Source organism: Ranitomeya variabilis, chromosome 1 (genome assembly GCF_051348905.1).
Source record: "Ranitomeya variabilis isolate aRanVar5 chromosome 1, aRanVar5.hap1, whole genome shotgun sequence".
NCBI lineage: Eukaryota > Metazoa > Chordata > Amphibia > Anura > Dendrobatidae > Ranitomeya > Ranitomeya variabilis.
The window spans coordinates 606,929,646-606,947,404 of NC_135232.1; the positions used below are offsets into that span (position 1 = coordinate 606,929,646).

The window sequence follows — 17,759 nt, forward strand, 5'->3', positions numbered from 1 at the left end:
CTCCAAATAACTCTGTAGTTCTTTAAGCTACCCCTTGGCAGAGCTCAGTATGTATTTATTCAAGCTCCTCAGCTCCCCTTGTGGTGGCTGCAAAAACTGTCATTTAACTCTACTGTATAATAGTCTGAAAGAAGTGGGAAATGTAGAGGTATGTCTGGTAAAAGTACTTTGTCCTCAAGGTAAAAATACGCATGTTCATGTGATATATATTAATATACACATACAAATGATATATTTTTATTGTTCAATTCTTCATTTTAGAGCTTTTCGCCACTCCTGTTGTGTTGGTAAATCCTACAACTATTCAGCTTGGGGAATTAATGGTTGTAACATGTGACTATGTAGTTAATCCAAAAAGAAGCATTTCACGTGTGACGATTACCATGTACAAGAATGGCAAAGTTTTAAGGAATGGATATGTTAGCACTTCCTTCGCTGAGGACAGCGATTCTGGAGAATATTGGTGTGAATTGGCTGACTCCAGCAGACGCATCATCAGATACAGCAAAACCAGTTACATTATGGTTGAAGGTAATCAATGTGCATCATAATGGGCCTCCTGCAAACTTCTGACACTAACTAGACTCTGCAAACAAGTTTGGTATCCAGCCAGGTCCTCCATTGCAGTCTTCACTTCATGCTTCCAGCATCCCTTCTACAGCAATCTGGGCACCTCCGACGCTTACCAGGCTCAGTGACCTATTAGTAGTCAGTCTACTCTTCATCCCGCACCCTCAGACTGTCATTCTGGGTGACTCTGGCATTGGCAAAGCCCCATGACATCATGACAATGTCCACTCCAGTCCTCCCTTCTTACAATCTCAGCTTACAGACAGTTGAGGGGTGGGACTTTTTTTAGGGGAAGGGTCTTAACATTCCTAGTTTCTAATCAGAGACATTGCAGTGGGGGGAGGTTCCTGGTGCAGATGTTTGCCTTACAGCTAGAGACAGGATTGATCTTAGGTGTATGAGTAGGAGGTGTGAGTAGGGTAATTACTTAGAAAATATATGCAGATGCTTCTCACAAAATTAGAATATCATCAAAAAGTTTATTTAAGCTACTCAATACAAAAAGTGAAACTCATATATTATATAGGGTCATTACAGAGTGATCTATTTCAGGTGTTAACGATTATGGCTTACTGCCAATGAAAACCCAAAAGTCATTATCTCAGGAAATTAGAATACTTTATAACACCAGCTTGAAAAAATTATTTTAAAATCCAAAATGTTGGCCTACTGAAATATATCTTCAGGAAATGCACTGAATACTTGGTCGGGGCTCCTTTTGCATCAATTACTGCATCAACGCGGCGTGGCATGGAGGCGATCAGCCTGTGGCACTGTTGAGGTGTTATGGAAGCCCAGGTTGCTTTGATAGCAGCCTTCAGCTTGTCTGAATTGTTGGGTCTGGTGTCTCTCATCTTCCTCTTGACAATACCCCATAGATTCTCTATGGGGTTAAGGTCAGGCAACTTTGCTGGCCAATCACGCACAGTGATACTGTTGTTTTAAATCAGGTATTGGTATTTTTGGCAGTGTGGACAGGTGCCAAGTCCTGCTGGAGAATGAAATTTCCATCTCCAAAAAGCTTCTCAGCAGAGGGAAGCATGAAGTTTTCTAAAATTTCCTGGTAGACGGCTGAGCTGACTTTGGTCTTGATAAAACACAGTGGACCTATACCAGCAGATGACACGGCTCCTCAAACCATCACTGATTGTGGAAACTTCACACTAGACCTCAAGCAGCTTGGATTGTGGCCTCTCCATTCTTCCTCCAGACTCTGAGACCCTGATTTCCAAATAAAATGCAAATTTACTTTCATCTGAAAGCAACATCTTGGACCACTGAGCAACAATCCAGGTCTTTTTCTCCTTGACCCAGGTAAGATGCTTCTGGTGTTGTCTAATGGTCCTGAGTGGCTTGACACAATGAATGCGACACTTGTAGCCCATTTTCTGGATACGTCTGTGTGTGGTGGATCTTGGAGCAATGATTCCAACAGCAGTCCACTCCTTGTGAATCTCCCTAAAATATTTGAATGGCCTTTTCTTAACAATCCTTTCAGTGCTGCGGTTATCCACGTTGCTTGTGCACCTTTTCCTACCATACTTTTTCCTTTCACTCAACTTTCCATTAATATGCTTGGATACAGCACTCTGCGAAAAGCCAGCTACTTTAGCAATGACCTTTTGTGGCTTACCCTCCTTGTGGAGTGTGTCAATGACTGCCTTCTGGACATTTGTCAAGTCAGCATTCTTCACCATCATTGTGGAGCCTACTGAAACAGACTAAGGGACCTTTTTAAACGCTTAGGAAGCCTTTGCAGGTGTTTTTTGTTAATTCTAATTTACTGAGATAATGACTTTTGAGTTTTCTTTGGCTGTAAGCAATAATCATCAACATTAACAGAAATAAACACTTTAAATAGATCACTCCATTTGTAATGACTCTATTTAATAATTAGAATTGAGAGTCCTCAGTGGTTGATACCTTTTAATGGCTAACTGAAAAGATGGTAACAAATTGCAAGCTTTCGAGACTACACAGGTCTCTTCATCAGGCAAAGACTAAAAGAAATTCTGAAGAATCACATATTTATGCACAAATAAATATGTGCATAAAAAGATCTAATATTAAAAATAATTAAAAAAATAAAAAATAGTTATATACTCACTATCCGTCGGCCCCTCGGATCCAGAACCGGCCTTTCCCTCTCCTCGTGATGCCCCGGTGACTGCTCCATGCAATGCGATCTCGCGAGATGAGACCGCAATGCACTCTTGGGACCGGAGCGCGCGAGGAGCATCGGAACCGGGGGCCAACGGAAGGTGAGTATATAACTATTTTTTATTTTAATTCTTTTTTTAACAGGGATATGGTGCCCACATTGCTATATACTATGTGAGCTGTGCAATATACTACATGGGCTGTGCAATATACTATGTGGGCTGTGCAATATACTACGTGGGCTGTGCAATATACTATGTGGGCTGTGCAATATACTACGTGGGCTTTGCAATATACTACGTGGGCTGTGCAATATACTACGTGGGCTGTGCAATATACTACGTGGGCTGTGTTATATACTACGTGGGCTGTGCTATATACTACGTGGCTGTGCTATATACTACGTGGCGGTGGTATATATTACGTGGGCTGTGTTATATACTGTATGCGTGGGCTGTTATAAACTACGTGGCTGTGTTATATGCTATGTGGGCTGTTATACACTCCATGGCCTGTGCTATATACTATGTGGCTGTGCTATATACTATGTGGGCTGTGCTATATACTACGTGGCTGTGCTATATACTTCGTGGCTGTGCTATGTACTATGTGGCTGTGCTACTTACTACGTGGGCTGTTATATACTACGTGGCTGTGCTATATACTACGTGGCCGGCTGCGAACAATCATCGACAGGCGCAGTCCAGCTAAATGGTCGCGGCCGGCCGAAACCTGTGTATTCAATGTATTATTCTAAAATCTTCATAAATAAACTACATACATATTCTAGAATACCCGATGCGTTAGAATCAGGCTACCATCTAGTTCTAAATATTTTTCTATTTACTGGCTAACACGGTACCAAGATATATATCTTTCCTGTATCTATTTAATAAATGAGTTTAACTTTTTTGTATTGAAGAGCTGAAATAAATTAACTTTTTTGAGATATTCTAGTTTTGTGAGAAGTACCTGTAGAATACTTGAGTTGATTGCAACATATGAAGGAATGGGTGAAATATATATATATATATTTTTTTTTATAGAAAAAGTGGTTGGTGCAAAAATCAGAGCTGATCCAGAAGACCCCAAGATGTTGGTTGGAAGTAATGTAACAATCACGTGCTCTGTGTCTAAAGGTAGCTCTCTTTCATTTACATGGTTGCACAATATGAAGCAGATTGATGTGAGCAGTGAGTCTTATGAAGTCCGACAAGATGGAAAGGTACTCTTTATCAGATCTCTTCAGAAGTATAACTCCGGATTGTATCAATGCAAAGTCAGCAACCACTTCTCCTCCACTGAGAGTAATAAGCTGACGGTCTCTGTCATAGGTAAGAGTCACGATGGCCAATAAGATTTGAAAGACATTACTCAAATGTCTTGTATTGTACCCCCAAGAAGCGTAATGAAGCGATCACTAACATTTCTCTTACAGAACCGATAGGTAGCGCCTTCCTCAGCACCGACAAGAAAGTCCTCGACTTAACGTTTGAAGACAGTTTCACCTTTACTTGTTCTTTGGCTCAAGGCAATGGTTCCCACTTCTTTTGGCTACACAACGAACAACACTTGAAAGAAGACACATCTACATACGAGTTCAGGGAAGGGGGCAAAGTGCTTCATATAAAGTCTGCCCAAGTCCACCATGAAGGATCATACCAATGTAGGGTGGAGAAGGACATCTCTTCTAGACAAATATTGGTATCAAAAAGTAATACTCTGACCTTAAAAATGTCAAGTAAGTCTTCTACTGATGGCCTAAGAATGTAGCAGATTATAGGGGACCAATCAACTCTCTTAATCTTGGCTTATTTCATAGGTAAATGTGGCTCATACGTGAAACCATTGCTTATTATCCTTGTGTTGGCGTCTCTCGTTTTCTTCTCTATTGTTGTCTATAAGTATCAGAACAAGATAGTAAAGCCTCAATTTCTCCAAAGAAAACCACACATCACCAGAGGTAAGTGAATAAATATATATTTTTTTAAGGGTGTAAATAAATATTACTTCACCAGGACATACCGAATAAAACCTATCCAAAAGACCACCTTTTAGAAGACATCATCCCCATCTAGACAACATATTTGTAAGGTGGAGTAACCCCCTTTTCTCCTCTTTGGGTTTCTTATCTCCCCTTATATATTGGTTCTTGCCCTTGTTGGCAAATCATCAATTAACCCTATGGGAAGCTCTCTCCTTGCTACTTATGCCTTTTTTTACTCTTGTGGCATCACTGTCTTAAATAATCCCGAATGTGTCGCAAACAACCTTGGCACAAATTTAGGAATATCCTGTTTCAAAATGGAGACTGGTTTATGAAAACCCCATACAAAAATGTCTGGCATCACCATGGATCTAAGAAGGGATTGATATTGACATAGGGGCAGTGTTATGGCACTGACCAAGGCCCAGAAATATTAATGGATTGCAAGGAACCATTAGGAGAGTATATAAATGTATATATTGACCACATATAGTGCCAGGGGAATGCAGGCGTCTGGATGCAATGAGCAGAGATCACGAGGCGGAAACAGCCAGGGGTTGATATAATGGTATTTATATACAACAGTAGTTTTTAAACAATTAGTGTTAGTAGATATGCAATTTAACAGTATATCACAACAGGTCTCAAATAAGCAAGGAAGTCTTTCACTACTTAAAGTTTGTGGTGCGCCCAGTCTTGGGAGTCACCACGTGAGTTCTCACTCAAAGTTCTGGCCCTAGCGGGGGTCACCGGGTTTTCCTAAGCCGCAAGTCTCTTCCTGATGTAGTCTATTAAAGTTTGCTGAGACTCCCACACACCAGCCAGCCCCTTCCCAACCTGTAATCCTAGTCCCAGCCGACCCCGGTACCGTAGGTGATAGCTGAAAGTGATGGCCCTGCTCACTCGCACTGTTCCTTATCTATCACAGGCGTGCCTCTCCTGTCGCAGTTGCTGCACGGCTCCTCTCGGCTTGGCCATTGTCGGAAGTCTCTAAGGCTCTGGACAGAGAGGACCAGGACTCAGCTCTTGACAGATATAGTTGGGCCTTGGAGGCTTGACCAGCACAGGGTGCAGAGTCCAGCTCTGACCAGTGTAAGCCATACTTAGGACAATTTTCCGAGACACCTGGGTAGCACAGACTTCCGACTGAGGTCTGCCACATTGGTCTTAGTGGTGCCTCAGGAGCACGTCCGCCCTGCTCTCTTCCCTGATGTCAAATCTCATGGTTGGGTGTGCAGCATTTTATATCAGGGATAGGGAAGTCCTTACTGAGAGTCCATTCCAGCACACAAGGACATTTCCCCTTCAAATCTCCCAGCACACTTTGGTTCTGCTCGATTTCGGCTGGCCAGCAGATGACAGTCTCTCCTCATTATTGGCACATCCTGCACTAATTTTACAGAGGTCTCATGGCTTTTTGTCACATTCCTCACACTTTCTGCTCACCAGTCCTCCATGGAGTGGAATTCTTTTGAGTTTGAAGTTTCCCCACAGGTAGGCAGAGTTCAGCCAACAGTTGTGCAAACCTCTGAGCCTTTCTTCTGTATCTGGGACCAGACCAATTCATCCTGAGCATACCGATTAGGGAGAATACCAGCATTGGCCAGCTCAGTCCTGCGGAGCTCTTCCTGCAGAGGCGCGTTTGGGGTACTCAAGCACTGGAGTTGGTAAGTTGACACCCAGTTCATTTCCTGTCCTACTCAAGAGCGGCAATTTCAACTCCGGAGAACTCATCGGCCCTGCAAGTCATTCTTCCTCTAAGACTCCTCTTTGTGGCACCTCAGCCACTTCTGTTAGGGGCCCTGCCTTGGTATGGTCCTCTGCTTCAGAAGAGCAGGGTCGCAGCATATTCCTGTGCAACACCCCAGGTGCCACAGCTTCATCTTTCTCGGATCTAACCTCGTAGACTGAGTTATCTGGGTGAATATTTCTCACCACTCAGTAGGGTACAGCCTCTCAATGATGATCCAGCTTGTTCCCGGGTCGTTTGGCCCATACAAACACACGGTCCCCTAGCTGAATTTGTCCACCTGACATCGGAGATCGACTTTAATGTCCAACTTCCCGAAACTTCTGCCCAACCAGCTTCTTTACCGTCTGAAGTCGGTGTCTGTGTTCTCGGATCCAGGCACTTGGACTACTTCCCGGACAAGAATCTGCTGCCTCCAGCTCCAGTTCAGTGATCTCTCGGTTGCTTCGGCCAAACATCAGCATGTAAGGAGTGTAACCGGTAGTTGCATGGACTCGATTATTGTGAACCCACATCAACTCAGACATGAATTCGGGCCACTTCATCTTCTTGTCCTCTTCCATGATCTGCAACATTTGCAATAGGGTTCGGTTGAAGCACTCACAGGCCCCTTTCCCCTGTGGATGATATGACATGGTCCAGGATTTGTTGATTCCATAGATATGGTACATTTCATCCATCACTCGCCCCTGGATGCAGGCCTCTTGGTCATAGTGAATTTGAATCCGGCATCCATATACAGTATGCTAATGAAGTCCTGACAGATGGCTCTGGCTGATCCCTGGTGATAGTCACCACCACGAACTTGGTGAAGTGATCATTCATTACCAAGCAATACCCGAAGCCATTGTATGAAGTACCGATCATCAGATAGTCGATCATCAGGACCTCCAAAGATGCAGAGGTTTGGATAGCCTGAATATGAGGCTTCTGTTCCGTGGATATGTTCAGCTCACACCGGCGACATCTTATGCAATCTCATTCGACCCCCTGCCACAGGTGAGGCCAGTACACCAGTTGTTACAGCCACTGAAAGGTCTTCTCTACACAGCAGTGGACACCCCTCTCATGAGGTTATTTAGCTAGCTGGACTATCAGCGCTTCTGGAGCCACTACTTGCCAGGTAACATCAAACTCTAGAGTGAGTTGAATCCTTCATCACTGCAGGCCATCTTTCAGGAAGAGCCTTTCCCACTGATCTGCAGGGTACTTGGGGGTGAAACAGCCCTAGCGTCTTGATCAGGCCTTTGCCCCAGAGTGACCAACTTCCTCAGCCTTGCAGGCTGCGAATCAGACCATTGCAGGTATATCCACTTGTCCCTTGATTGGCCAAGAATCTGAGTGGATTTTGGCTCTTCTATAGAATCCTGAGTGGTTACTAGAGTGGTGACAAACCGCCTGAAATCTGGGATCCCATCATCCTCAAACTCTTCATCTACGTCTGTCTTCAGTCTGACTTGGGAGACTCAGGACAAGGCATCTGCATGCGTATTATGGGAATTAGACTGGACTGATAGGAGATCTTGTACTGGTATTTAGACATCTTTGTGACCCACTGCAGTTCTAGCGCTCTCAGCTTTGTATTTTCTAGGTGAGCTTGGAGTTGTTATCCGTCCGCAAGTGTATTTCTGGCTCCAACAAATACATCCCAAATTTCTCAGTCATGGCCCATACCAGTGCCAGCAACTCCCATTTGACCAAACTGTCCGGATTCTTCTCTGCGTCTCTCAGTTACCTACTGGCATATGCGATCACCCTCTCTCTTCCTTCTTGTACCTGAGCCAATATGGCCCTGTCCGTATAAGCTTCCAACAGTGTACAGCAAGAACGACTGCGAGACGTCAGCGTAGGCCAAGATTGGGGCATCCATCAATATAATCTTCAATGCCTGAAATGCTTCTTTTTGCCATGGGTCCATTGAATGGGTTGACGTTTGTCTACCCCAGCCGTGCCCTGCAACAACTCATTGAGTTGTACCGCGATCTTGGCGAAGTCCCTTATGAACCTGCTGTAGTATCCGGCTAGCCCTCAGTTCTCTCAGGTCAATGGGCGTGGGTCACTTCAGTACCACAGCCACCTTCTCTGCAGTGAGGTAAACTCCTGCACTAGACACGATATGTCCCAAGTATTCAATTTCCCACTTGAATAGGTGACACTTCCGGGGCTTAATTTTTAATCCGTGTCTTTGAAGCCACTCCACCACTTGCTCTAGCCAGTGAAGATGCTCTTCAAATGTGGCAAAATAGATGATTATGTTATCCAAAAAGATCAAAGTGGCTTCAAAGTTCAGGTCCCCCAAGCATCTTTCTATCAACCGCTGAAAGGTTCCTGGTGCATTTGTCAGCCTGAAAGGCAGCCGGTTGAACTCGAGCAGGCCAAATGGGAGGACAAAGGTTGTTTTCAGGTGGACCTTCTCAGCCACTGGTACTTGCCAGTAGCCACTGGCTAAATCAAGTGAGGAAAAATATTTGGCTTTCCTAATACTGATAGAGACATCTCAATTCTGGGCAAGGGATAAGAGTCCCATACGATGCACATGTTCAGCCTCCTATAGTCCACGCAGAACCTCAAGGTACTGTCCTTTTTATGAACTAACACAATAGGGGCCGCCCAGGAACTCTGACTCTCACAGATTTTGCCATTGCACAGCATGTGGGCCAATAGTTCTTTCACCTCCTGGTACATTTGAGGTGGGACACTCTCAAATGGGAGCAGTGGTTCCCATAGGGATCTCATGCTGAATAGCCTGAGTGCACCCAAAGTCATCTTCATGTTGTGCAAACACCCTTCAATATCACTGTAATAACTGTTCAACCTGCCAAACTTTCCTTGAGGAAAACTCTGTGAATGGGTCTCTTGGAGAAATTATCCTCAGAATTTTCTCCTCCACCCTCTGAGACTCGAGCCCCCGCCAGGGCCGTGGGGATACTCGGTACTGGGCCGGTTCATGTGTCACGGCAGAAGTGACCCGGTCCGTCGCCCTGGGCATCCAATAAAAGAGTCAATGTAATGAAAGGGGAATACTTTATAGGGGAATTGTTTGTGATGCCACCTGTGGTATTCTGCAAGGGATAGCCGACGCTGCTTAAAGAGACTGCTGGGGCTGATGGTGAGGCAGCAGAGTTGGTACAGCTCTCCACAGGTAGAGCTAAAGGCCCCGTCTCACATAGCGAGATCGCTAGCGAGATCGCTGCTGAGTCACAAGTTTTGTGACGCAACAGCGACCTCCATAGCGATCTCGCTATGTGTGACACGTACCAGCGATCAGGCCCCTGCTGCGAGATCGCTGGTCGTGTCGGAATGGCCTGGACCTTTTTTTGGTCGTTGAGGCCCCGCTGACATCGCTGAATCGGTGTGTGTGACACCGATCCAGCGATGTCTTCACTGGTAACCAGGGTAAACATCGGGTTACTAAGCGCAGGGCCGCGCTTAGTAACCCGATGTTTACCCTGGTTACCAGCGTAAATGTAAAAAAAACAAACAATACATACTCGCCTTCTGATGTCCGTCAGGTCCCTTGCCGTCTGCTTCCTGCTCTCACTGACTGCCGGCCGTACAGTGAGAAGTGAGAGCACAGCAGTGACGTCACCGCTGCGCTCTGCTCTCACTGTACGGCGGCTCAGTCAGAGCAGGAAGCAGATGGCAAGGGACCTGGACACCGAAAGGCGAGTATGTACTGTTTGTTTTTTTTGGTAACCAGGGTAAACATCGGGTTACTAAGCGCGGCCCTGCGCTTAGTAACCCGATGTTTACCCTGGTTACCCGGGTGCTGCAGGGGGACTTCGGCATCGTTGAAGACAGTTTCAACGATGCCGAAGTCGTTCCCCTGATCGTTGGTCGCTGGAGAGAGCTGTCTGTGTGACAGCTCCCCAGCGACCACACAGCGACTTACCAACGATCACGGCCAGGTCGTATCGCTGGTCGTGATCATTGGTAAATTGCTATGTGAGACGGGGCCTTAAGTCCTAGAGCACTTATGATGTGAAAGATAATAGTGATGATTGTAGTGCAGAGTGGATGGTGCAATAAATAACTCTGAGGACACAGCAGGGTGCAGTTTCCACACTTTTACTCACAGTTTGTGGCGCAGTCCATGGCACTGATTACAGATGGTTATGGAGATCCGGGCAGCCTGGAAGCAATTTGGGATCCACCTAACCAGGTGAGTTCAGAGTAGGCCTCCCTATTGCGCTGTATTTTGAGGTCCTTGCTGCCTAAAGCTGTGCTCAGTCCTCTGCTCCTTCTTGTTCTTTAGTCCTTGTCTGTATGGCAGGCAGCTTGAGCCTATTGCAGGTGTCACTCCTTCGTGATGGCTCCAGGCTCTCATTTGCTACTGTGCCTTCAGATGTTGTGATGGGCCAGGAGACCTGCAATCCTCTGCCCTCCGGATTTAGCTGCTGGGACTTCAGTACCTGCACAACCACGGACTCCAGCGTCCAGTTCTCTAGCCCTAAGGTGAGCTTATCTACAGCTCCAATCCTCAGGTTCCGCCTTGACTTCCTCTCTCCTCTCTGTCTGCTCTCTGACTAACTGACTAACCCCGCCTCCAGGCCAGAACTTATAGAGCAGCTCCCCCTGAAACTGGATTTAGAGCTCCCCCTTCTGGTCAGGAGTCAGAAAAGTGTTGCATGTCAGTGTTATCTGCTAAGGGGATCCCTTCTTGCTTCCAGGCATGGCATCACCCCCATTGCGGCAAATGGACTCCTGGGGTTTCACATATGCTCCACAACAGTGGGGTACATTAGTTTAATGAGTGCCCCCATCTCCTACTTTCTCAATTCACACAGTCTCTTGAAATATGCCCCCTTCCACTGCAGGTCCAACACTCTCGCTTGTGTTCCACTGATGCGCTATGTATGTGGTGCGGTGAAGTCTGTAAGGAGCAACTTTCCATCTCTGACTTCCTCTCACGTGAGGTTGGGGGATCAGCCTGAGCGATGGCATCAGGGGTTCCCTTGATGCTGCACAACTCACCTCGAATGTCCCTAATCTTTTGATGCATCTCCTGTACCAAGTCGAGCTCAGTACGTGTTAACTGAAGCGTAACCGCGGTGGTGAGAACAGGGGTCTTTCTCGCCAAGACTCTAGCTTCGGCCCCAAGCTCAAGAAAGCCAAGACCAGGATTCAGGCGTAAGCGTTCCTTTAAGATCTGCTTCAGAGAGGCATCCTTCAGTCAAACAATGAGTTGGTGCCGCAGCGCCTCATCCAAGCGCCTCAGTCATTTGTCTTGGGTCTTCTTGGTGATATGGGCTGTCACTTCCTGCAAAGCTTTAACATGCATTAACATACTAAGCTATGATCTCACTTTCCCCTTGGACCTGCTGGAACAACCGCATTCGGAGGTACTCTAGGTCTGTGGTGTAACCATGCATATCCTCCAAGATTTATAGCAAATTTTCCACAGTGTCACAATCACTAAGTGAGCGGTACATAATCTTCTGCCAGGCCTCCCCATCAAGGGTCAGGAGTAGTGTTGAGCGATACCTTCCAATATTCAAAAGTATCGGTATCGGATTGGATCGGCCGATATCCAAAAAATATCGGATATCGCCGATACCGATACCCGATACCAATGCAAGTCAATGGGACACAAATACCGGAACATAAATAAGCCCTTTCTGTCCTTCTACATCCTGTTCCGGAGGGGAGAAGAGTGTGGGCGGTGCATGGGCGGACATGTGAGTGTCTGTGTGTGCGGGCGGGGTCTGTGCGGGCCTGCCAGGGATCTGTACGTGCCTACCGGGGCTGTATGCGGGCCTGCCCGGGCTCTATGCGGCGTGCTGGGGCTCTCTGGGGTCTGTGCGGCGTGCTGGGGCTCTGTGCGGGGTGTCTCTGTGCGGCGTGCGGGGTGTCTCTGCGGCGTGCGGGGTCTCTGTGCAGTGTGCGGGGTCTATGTGCGGCATGCGGGGTCTCTGTGCGGCGTGCGGGGTGTCTCTGTGCGGCGTGCGGCTCTCTGTGCAGCGTGCGGGGTGTCTGTGCAGCGTGCAGGGTGTCTCAGTGTGGGCATCGTCCGATGGGACTACAAGTCGAAGACGATGCCTGCTACACTGACAGTGATTGACACATTAGCCAATGATGGGACAGTAGTAGTCCCATCATCCGGCTAATGTGTTGAATGAAAAAAAAAAATACTCCATACATACTCCATACAGTACATACATACTACATACAGTACATTCATACATTACATACATGACATACATACAGTACATTAAACATAGAGTTCATACTCACCATTACTTGTCATTTTGATCCCAGAAGCCAGTGTCATCTGTAAAAAAGATGAAAAAAACAAACAACCAATATACTCCCTGTCCGCAGAAATCCACGAGTGTCTCACGACGATCTCCCGTGGAGAACGGCAGCAAAAGCTGTTGCGACCGCTCTCTAGGGGTCCCAGAAACACAATGATGGAGGAAGGTATTCCTCCGCCGCTGTAAAAAAAAGTCCCTAGTCTGACTTATGGCATTGCTGTATGAGCAATTTTCCCAGGCAGCAATTGCCATAAAGTGAGACTTTGAACTATAGTAACCTCAGTGATGCACTGCAGGAGCCATTGTCTCCTGTCAGTGTGTCACTGAGGGTCCTATAGAGCAGTGACATCACCCGATGTCACTGTTCTATAGGGGAGATCGTCGTGGGACACTCGTTATTAATTGGACTACGGCGGACAGGTAGTATACAGTTTATTATTTTACGTTTTTTGCAGGCGCTGAAGTATGGTAAGTATGGTGAAATGAAGAATATTAAAATACTTTTTCCTAATGTGTGCGTGTTTTATTAACCCTTTCTTGCTATTGGATTAATAATGGATAGGCGTCTTATTGACGCCTCTCCGTTATTAACCCGGCTTAATGTCACCTTACAATAGCAAGGTGTCATTAACCCCTTATTACCCCATATCCCACCGCTACACGGGAGTGGGAAGAGAGGGGCTAAGTGCCGGAATTGGCGCATCCTACAAATGCGCCATTTCTGGGGTGGCTGCAGAGTGGTATTTGTAGCCGGGGGGGCCAATATCCATGGCCCCTCTTTAGGCTATGAATATCAGCCCGCAGCTGTCTGCGTAGCCTTTCTGGCTATAAAATATAGGGGGACCCACGTCATTTTTTTAGGGTCCCCCTATTTTAAAATACATACAATGAGATACGGCCTTCCCAAAACCCTGTCTGATGACAAATGCACACTTAGCAGGATGCAGCAGGCCTCCACTGATAAAGGCTAGAAGCGGCACGGGTGCAAACTACTTGATAAAAACAACCACCCTCACCCTCCAAACATTGCAAGGGTTGGCTGCGTAGTAGAAAAAATGCACATTGATATAACTCACATAGGACGCCAGTCACACTGATAAGTGTGGTGCACAGTGTCTGGTATGCAACCTATTAATGACGCCCCTTGTATTAACAGGCGGGCTGCCCAGCACTATAATATGCAGCACACAGTGACAGACGCCCCAGAAAAACCTAACCAACATAAAGAGGCCTGGCCACATCCTGCAAAAAAGGATATGATATAGTGCAAAAAAATGTATGCATATGATAAACACATACACTATATGAGGTATTGGTTTAATATTTTGGCCAAAATAAAGTAAGCCTGCAACACAACGTCAAGGGTCCTCATAATATTGCGGGTCCTACCACTAATATCAAAAAACAGCTAACATAGAAAAAACTCAGAAAAAATATCAAGTAGTTTGCACCTGTGCCGCTCCTAGCCTTTATCAGTGGAGGCCTGCTGCATCCTGCTAAGTGTGCATTTGTCATCAGACAGGGTTTTGGGAAGGCCGTATCTCATTGTATGTATTTTTTCTGAGTTTTTTCTATGTTAGCTGTCCCCCTATTTTAATAGCCAGTAAAGGCTAGGCAGCCAGCTGCGGGCTGATATTCATAGCAAGCTACAAATATTGGCCCCCGGCCATCGGCTTTCCCCCTCTGGTGCAGAAAATTGCGCTAGAGCCCACGCCGTTTTATTCTGTTTGTTTTTGTTTTTTTAAATTCAACGCTCATAAAGGCCTCTTTCACACTTGCGTCGGTATGGGTCCTCGCTATGCGTCGGGATGACGTACTGACGCACGTTGCGAAATTTGTGCACGACGTGGGCAGCAGATGCAGTTTTTCAATGCATCCACTGCCCATTCTGAAGTCCGGGGAGGAGGGGGCGGAGTTTCTGCCGCGCATGCGCGGTAGAAAATGGCGGACGCGACGGACAAAAAAACATTCACTTGAACGTTTTTTTGTGCCGACGGTCCGCCAAAACATGACGGATCCGTTGCACGACGGACGCGACGTGTGGCCATCCGTCACGATCCGTCGCTAATACAAGTCTATGGGAAAAAAACGCATCCTGCGAGCACATTTGCAGGATCCGTTTTTTTCCCAAAACGACGGATTGCGACGGATTGCTAAAAATGCAAGTGTGAAAGTAGCCTTAGAAACATCGGCCTTTCAATTATCTATGGATATATCTATCTATAGATATATTTATAGATAAATATATCTATAGATACATAGATGTATCTATCCATATATCTCGCTGCTTTCACACATCAGGTTTTTGCAGTCAGGCACAATCCGGTGAGTTTTGGAAAAAACGGATCCTTTTTTCCCGCCGGATCCATTTTTTTTCACCGGATCCGTTTTTTTCCACTGGATCCGTTTTTTCCACTGGATCCGTTTTTTCCACCAGATTCGTTTTTTCCACCGGATCCATTTTTTTCCGCCAGATCCGTTTTTTTCCACCGGATCAGTTTTTTCCGCCGGATCCGTTTTTTTCCGCCAGATCCGTTTTTTTCTCATAGAGTTGTATTAGCGCCCGGATTGCGTCTGATGGCCACACGTTTCATCCATTTTTTTGCAGGATCCGTCAAAAAAGCTGTTCCCGCCGGACGGAAAACACATACAGAGGAACGGTTTTTCTGTCCAGCGAAAAAATGCACAGCGACGGATCCAGCAAAAAACGGATGAAAATGAGATGTGAAATGATGAATCAGGCCTCCGAATCCATTTTTTCATGCATGTTTCCATTCAAATCATGCACATTTTCCGTTTATTTCCAAAAACTGCATCAAAACCGGTCAAAAAATGGAAACGAAAACTCCATCAAAAACAGCATCAAAAACCGCATCAATCACAAAAATATCGGAACTCGGTATCGGAATTCCGATACAGCGAATATCGGCCGATACCCGATATTTGCAGTATCGGAATACTCAACACTAGTCAGGAGGGCTTATTTGGCCTGAACAGAAGAGGTTAGGAGATACATACATAGCATGCTTTTCAGCCTTTCTACCCAAGTCCCACAGTGACACGCTGCTCCCTGTGAACTTGAGAAGGTTGCTGAGCATTTCCCCCCAAGGTTATATTTCCCTTGCTGTGCTCTTTCACAGACTGGTCCGCCATCTCTGTGTCTGAAAGTTGCATCCTGCTGACTACGCCAAATGCAGGAGCCTGGATGCAACGAGAAGAGATCATGAGGCGGAAGCAGCCAAGGATTGATATAATGGGATTTATATACAACAGTAACAATTAGTGTTAGTAGAAATGCAATTTAACAGTTTAGGGAATCACAACAGGTTTTGAATAAGCAAGAAAGTCTTTCACTACTTAATGTTAGTGGTGCGCTCAGTCTTGGGAGTCACCACAGGAGTTCTCACTCGAAGCTCTGGCCCTAGCAGGGGTCATCGGGTTTTCCCGCTAGGCCGCAAGTCTCTTCCTGACGTAGTCTATTGAAGCCTGCTGAGACTCCCTAGCGCCAACTCTTCTAATGGTGCGGTGCAGGACTTTTAAATCAGGGAAGTTCTTACTTAGGGTCACCTGATCCGGTCCAGCACAAAATGTCATTCTTCCTGCAAATCTTTCTGCAGACTTTGGTTCCGCTTGATTTCAGCTGGCCAGCAGATGGCAGTTTCTCCTCATTAATGGCACATCCTACACTAATTTTCCAGAGGTCTCATGGCTTTTTGTTACATGTGTCTATGTGGCAAATCATTGGGCTGATGGTGAGGGGTAGATAGAGAGGCTAGGTGACCTGGAACTAACCACCAGGACTTTCCTCTTAACCACAGAGTGAGTGGACTGATGGGACAATGAGGAGAAGTTCAAGAATTTAAGTCTCCTCCTGAGTAAAAACTTACATCTTCTGATCTAGCTTTGCCACCATGTTATAGTGTGCAGGTGTGTATCTTTTTTGTAGAGAAGTTTATTCATAGTAACATTTTATGCTATTATTGATCTCCAGTGTCCGCGGAAAAGGTTGAAGATAAGGTTCTTCTCATGGAAAATATGGAAAACATTGAGAGGTTAGTACTTATTGCTTTAACATTAAAATGGCTCGTTGTTTCTCTTCTGAAGCTACTTTCGTCCAAATTAATAATTAACCCCTTCCCGACATGCGCTGTACTAGTACTGCTCTGCGAGAGGTGCGTTCCCGCAAGTACTATTATGGTGGCATGATCGCGCGGCCTCACGCTGAGCACCGCGGCGATCGCAGGCGGGTGTCAGCTGTATGCATGTGACAGCTGACACCTCACAGCAACGTCCAAGATTGGTGCTAGCACCGATTGCAGGCATTTAACCCCTCAGATGCCACGGTCAGTGAGAGCGACTTAGAGAATTCCCAACCCTGTGCTCTTCCATCAGGACAACGCGATGAGATCACTTTGTCCTGATTGTCTCCATGCAGACCCCCGGCTCCAAGATGGCCGCGGGGTCCTTCTGGCTCCTGCAGGGAAGGTGGCTTGTGAGCTCCTGCTGAGAGTAGATGCTGTTGCAAAACAATGGGGAGACAAAAAGCGCAATAGGGTCTTATCCACGTTACATAGAGGAGAATATACACCAAATTTGCTCACCTGGTTAGGATGAGATTAGAGCATGTAGATAGCGGCTGCTGCAGATCCACAGGTCTTCACCGACCAGAGAAATTAATGTCTTCAAAAGGAGATTTGTAGTTAAATTTCCGCGCTGCCGCTAAGATGAATTTCAGGAGAGTATAGTTGATTCACAGTGGTTTTATTCAACGCGTTTCAGGGGTCTCATGCCCCCTTCATCAGGAAATATCAGGTGGTATTCCTCCTTCCCTGCCCGTCAGATCGCTGATCTAATAATCTTCAATGCAGAGTGTCAGATCAGCAATCTAATATAATACAGTGATGTCCCATACTGGTACAATGTAAAAAAGTAAAAATACAATTTTTACAAATAGTAAAAATATATATATATTTTTTTTAAATCTCTAAATAAAGACAAAAATAAATATTTTTCCAATAAATACATTTATTTATGTAAA

General features: G+C 45.9%; 1 protein-coding gene across 2 annotated transcripts in view; it reads left to right on the forward strand.

Annotated features, from left to right (window-relative positions):
- Window positions 1-17,759, forward strand: part of LOC143770417 (Fc receptor-like protein 5) — a 160,831-nt gene that overhangs the window by 108,317 nt on the left and 34,755 nt on the right. Inside the window, exons 13-17 of one of the 2 annotated variants that reach the window (XM_077260034.1) lie at window positions 262-531; window positions 3,777-4,064; window positions 4,169-4,471; window positions 4,553-4,693; window positions 16,713-16,773. In XM_077260034.1, the coding sequence (XP_077116149.1) occupies window positions 262-531; window positions 3,777-4,064; window positions 4,169-4,471; window positions 4,553-4,693; window positions 16,713-16,773 (1,063 nt within the window). The remainder of the gene's footprint in view (window positions 1-261; window positions 532-3,776; window positions 4,065-4,168; window positions 4,472-4,552; window positions 4,694-16,712; window positions 16,774-17,759) is intronic. The other variant, XM_077260042.1, reaches the window with a different exon arrangement.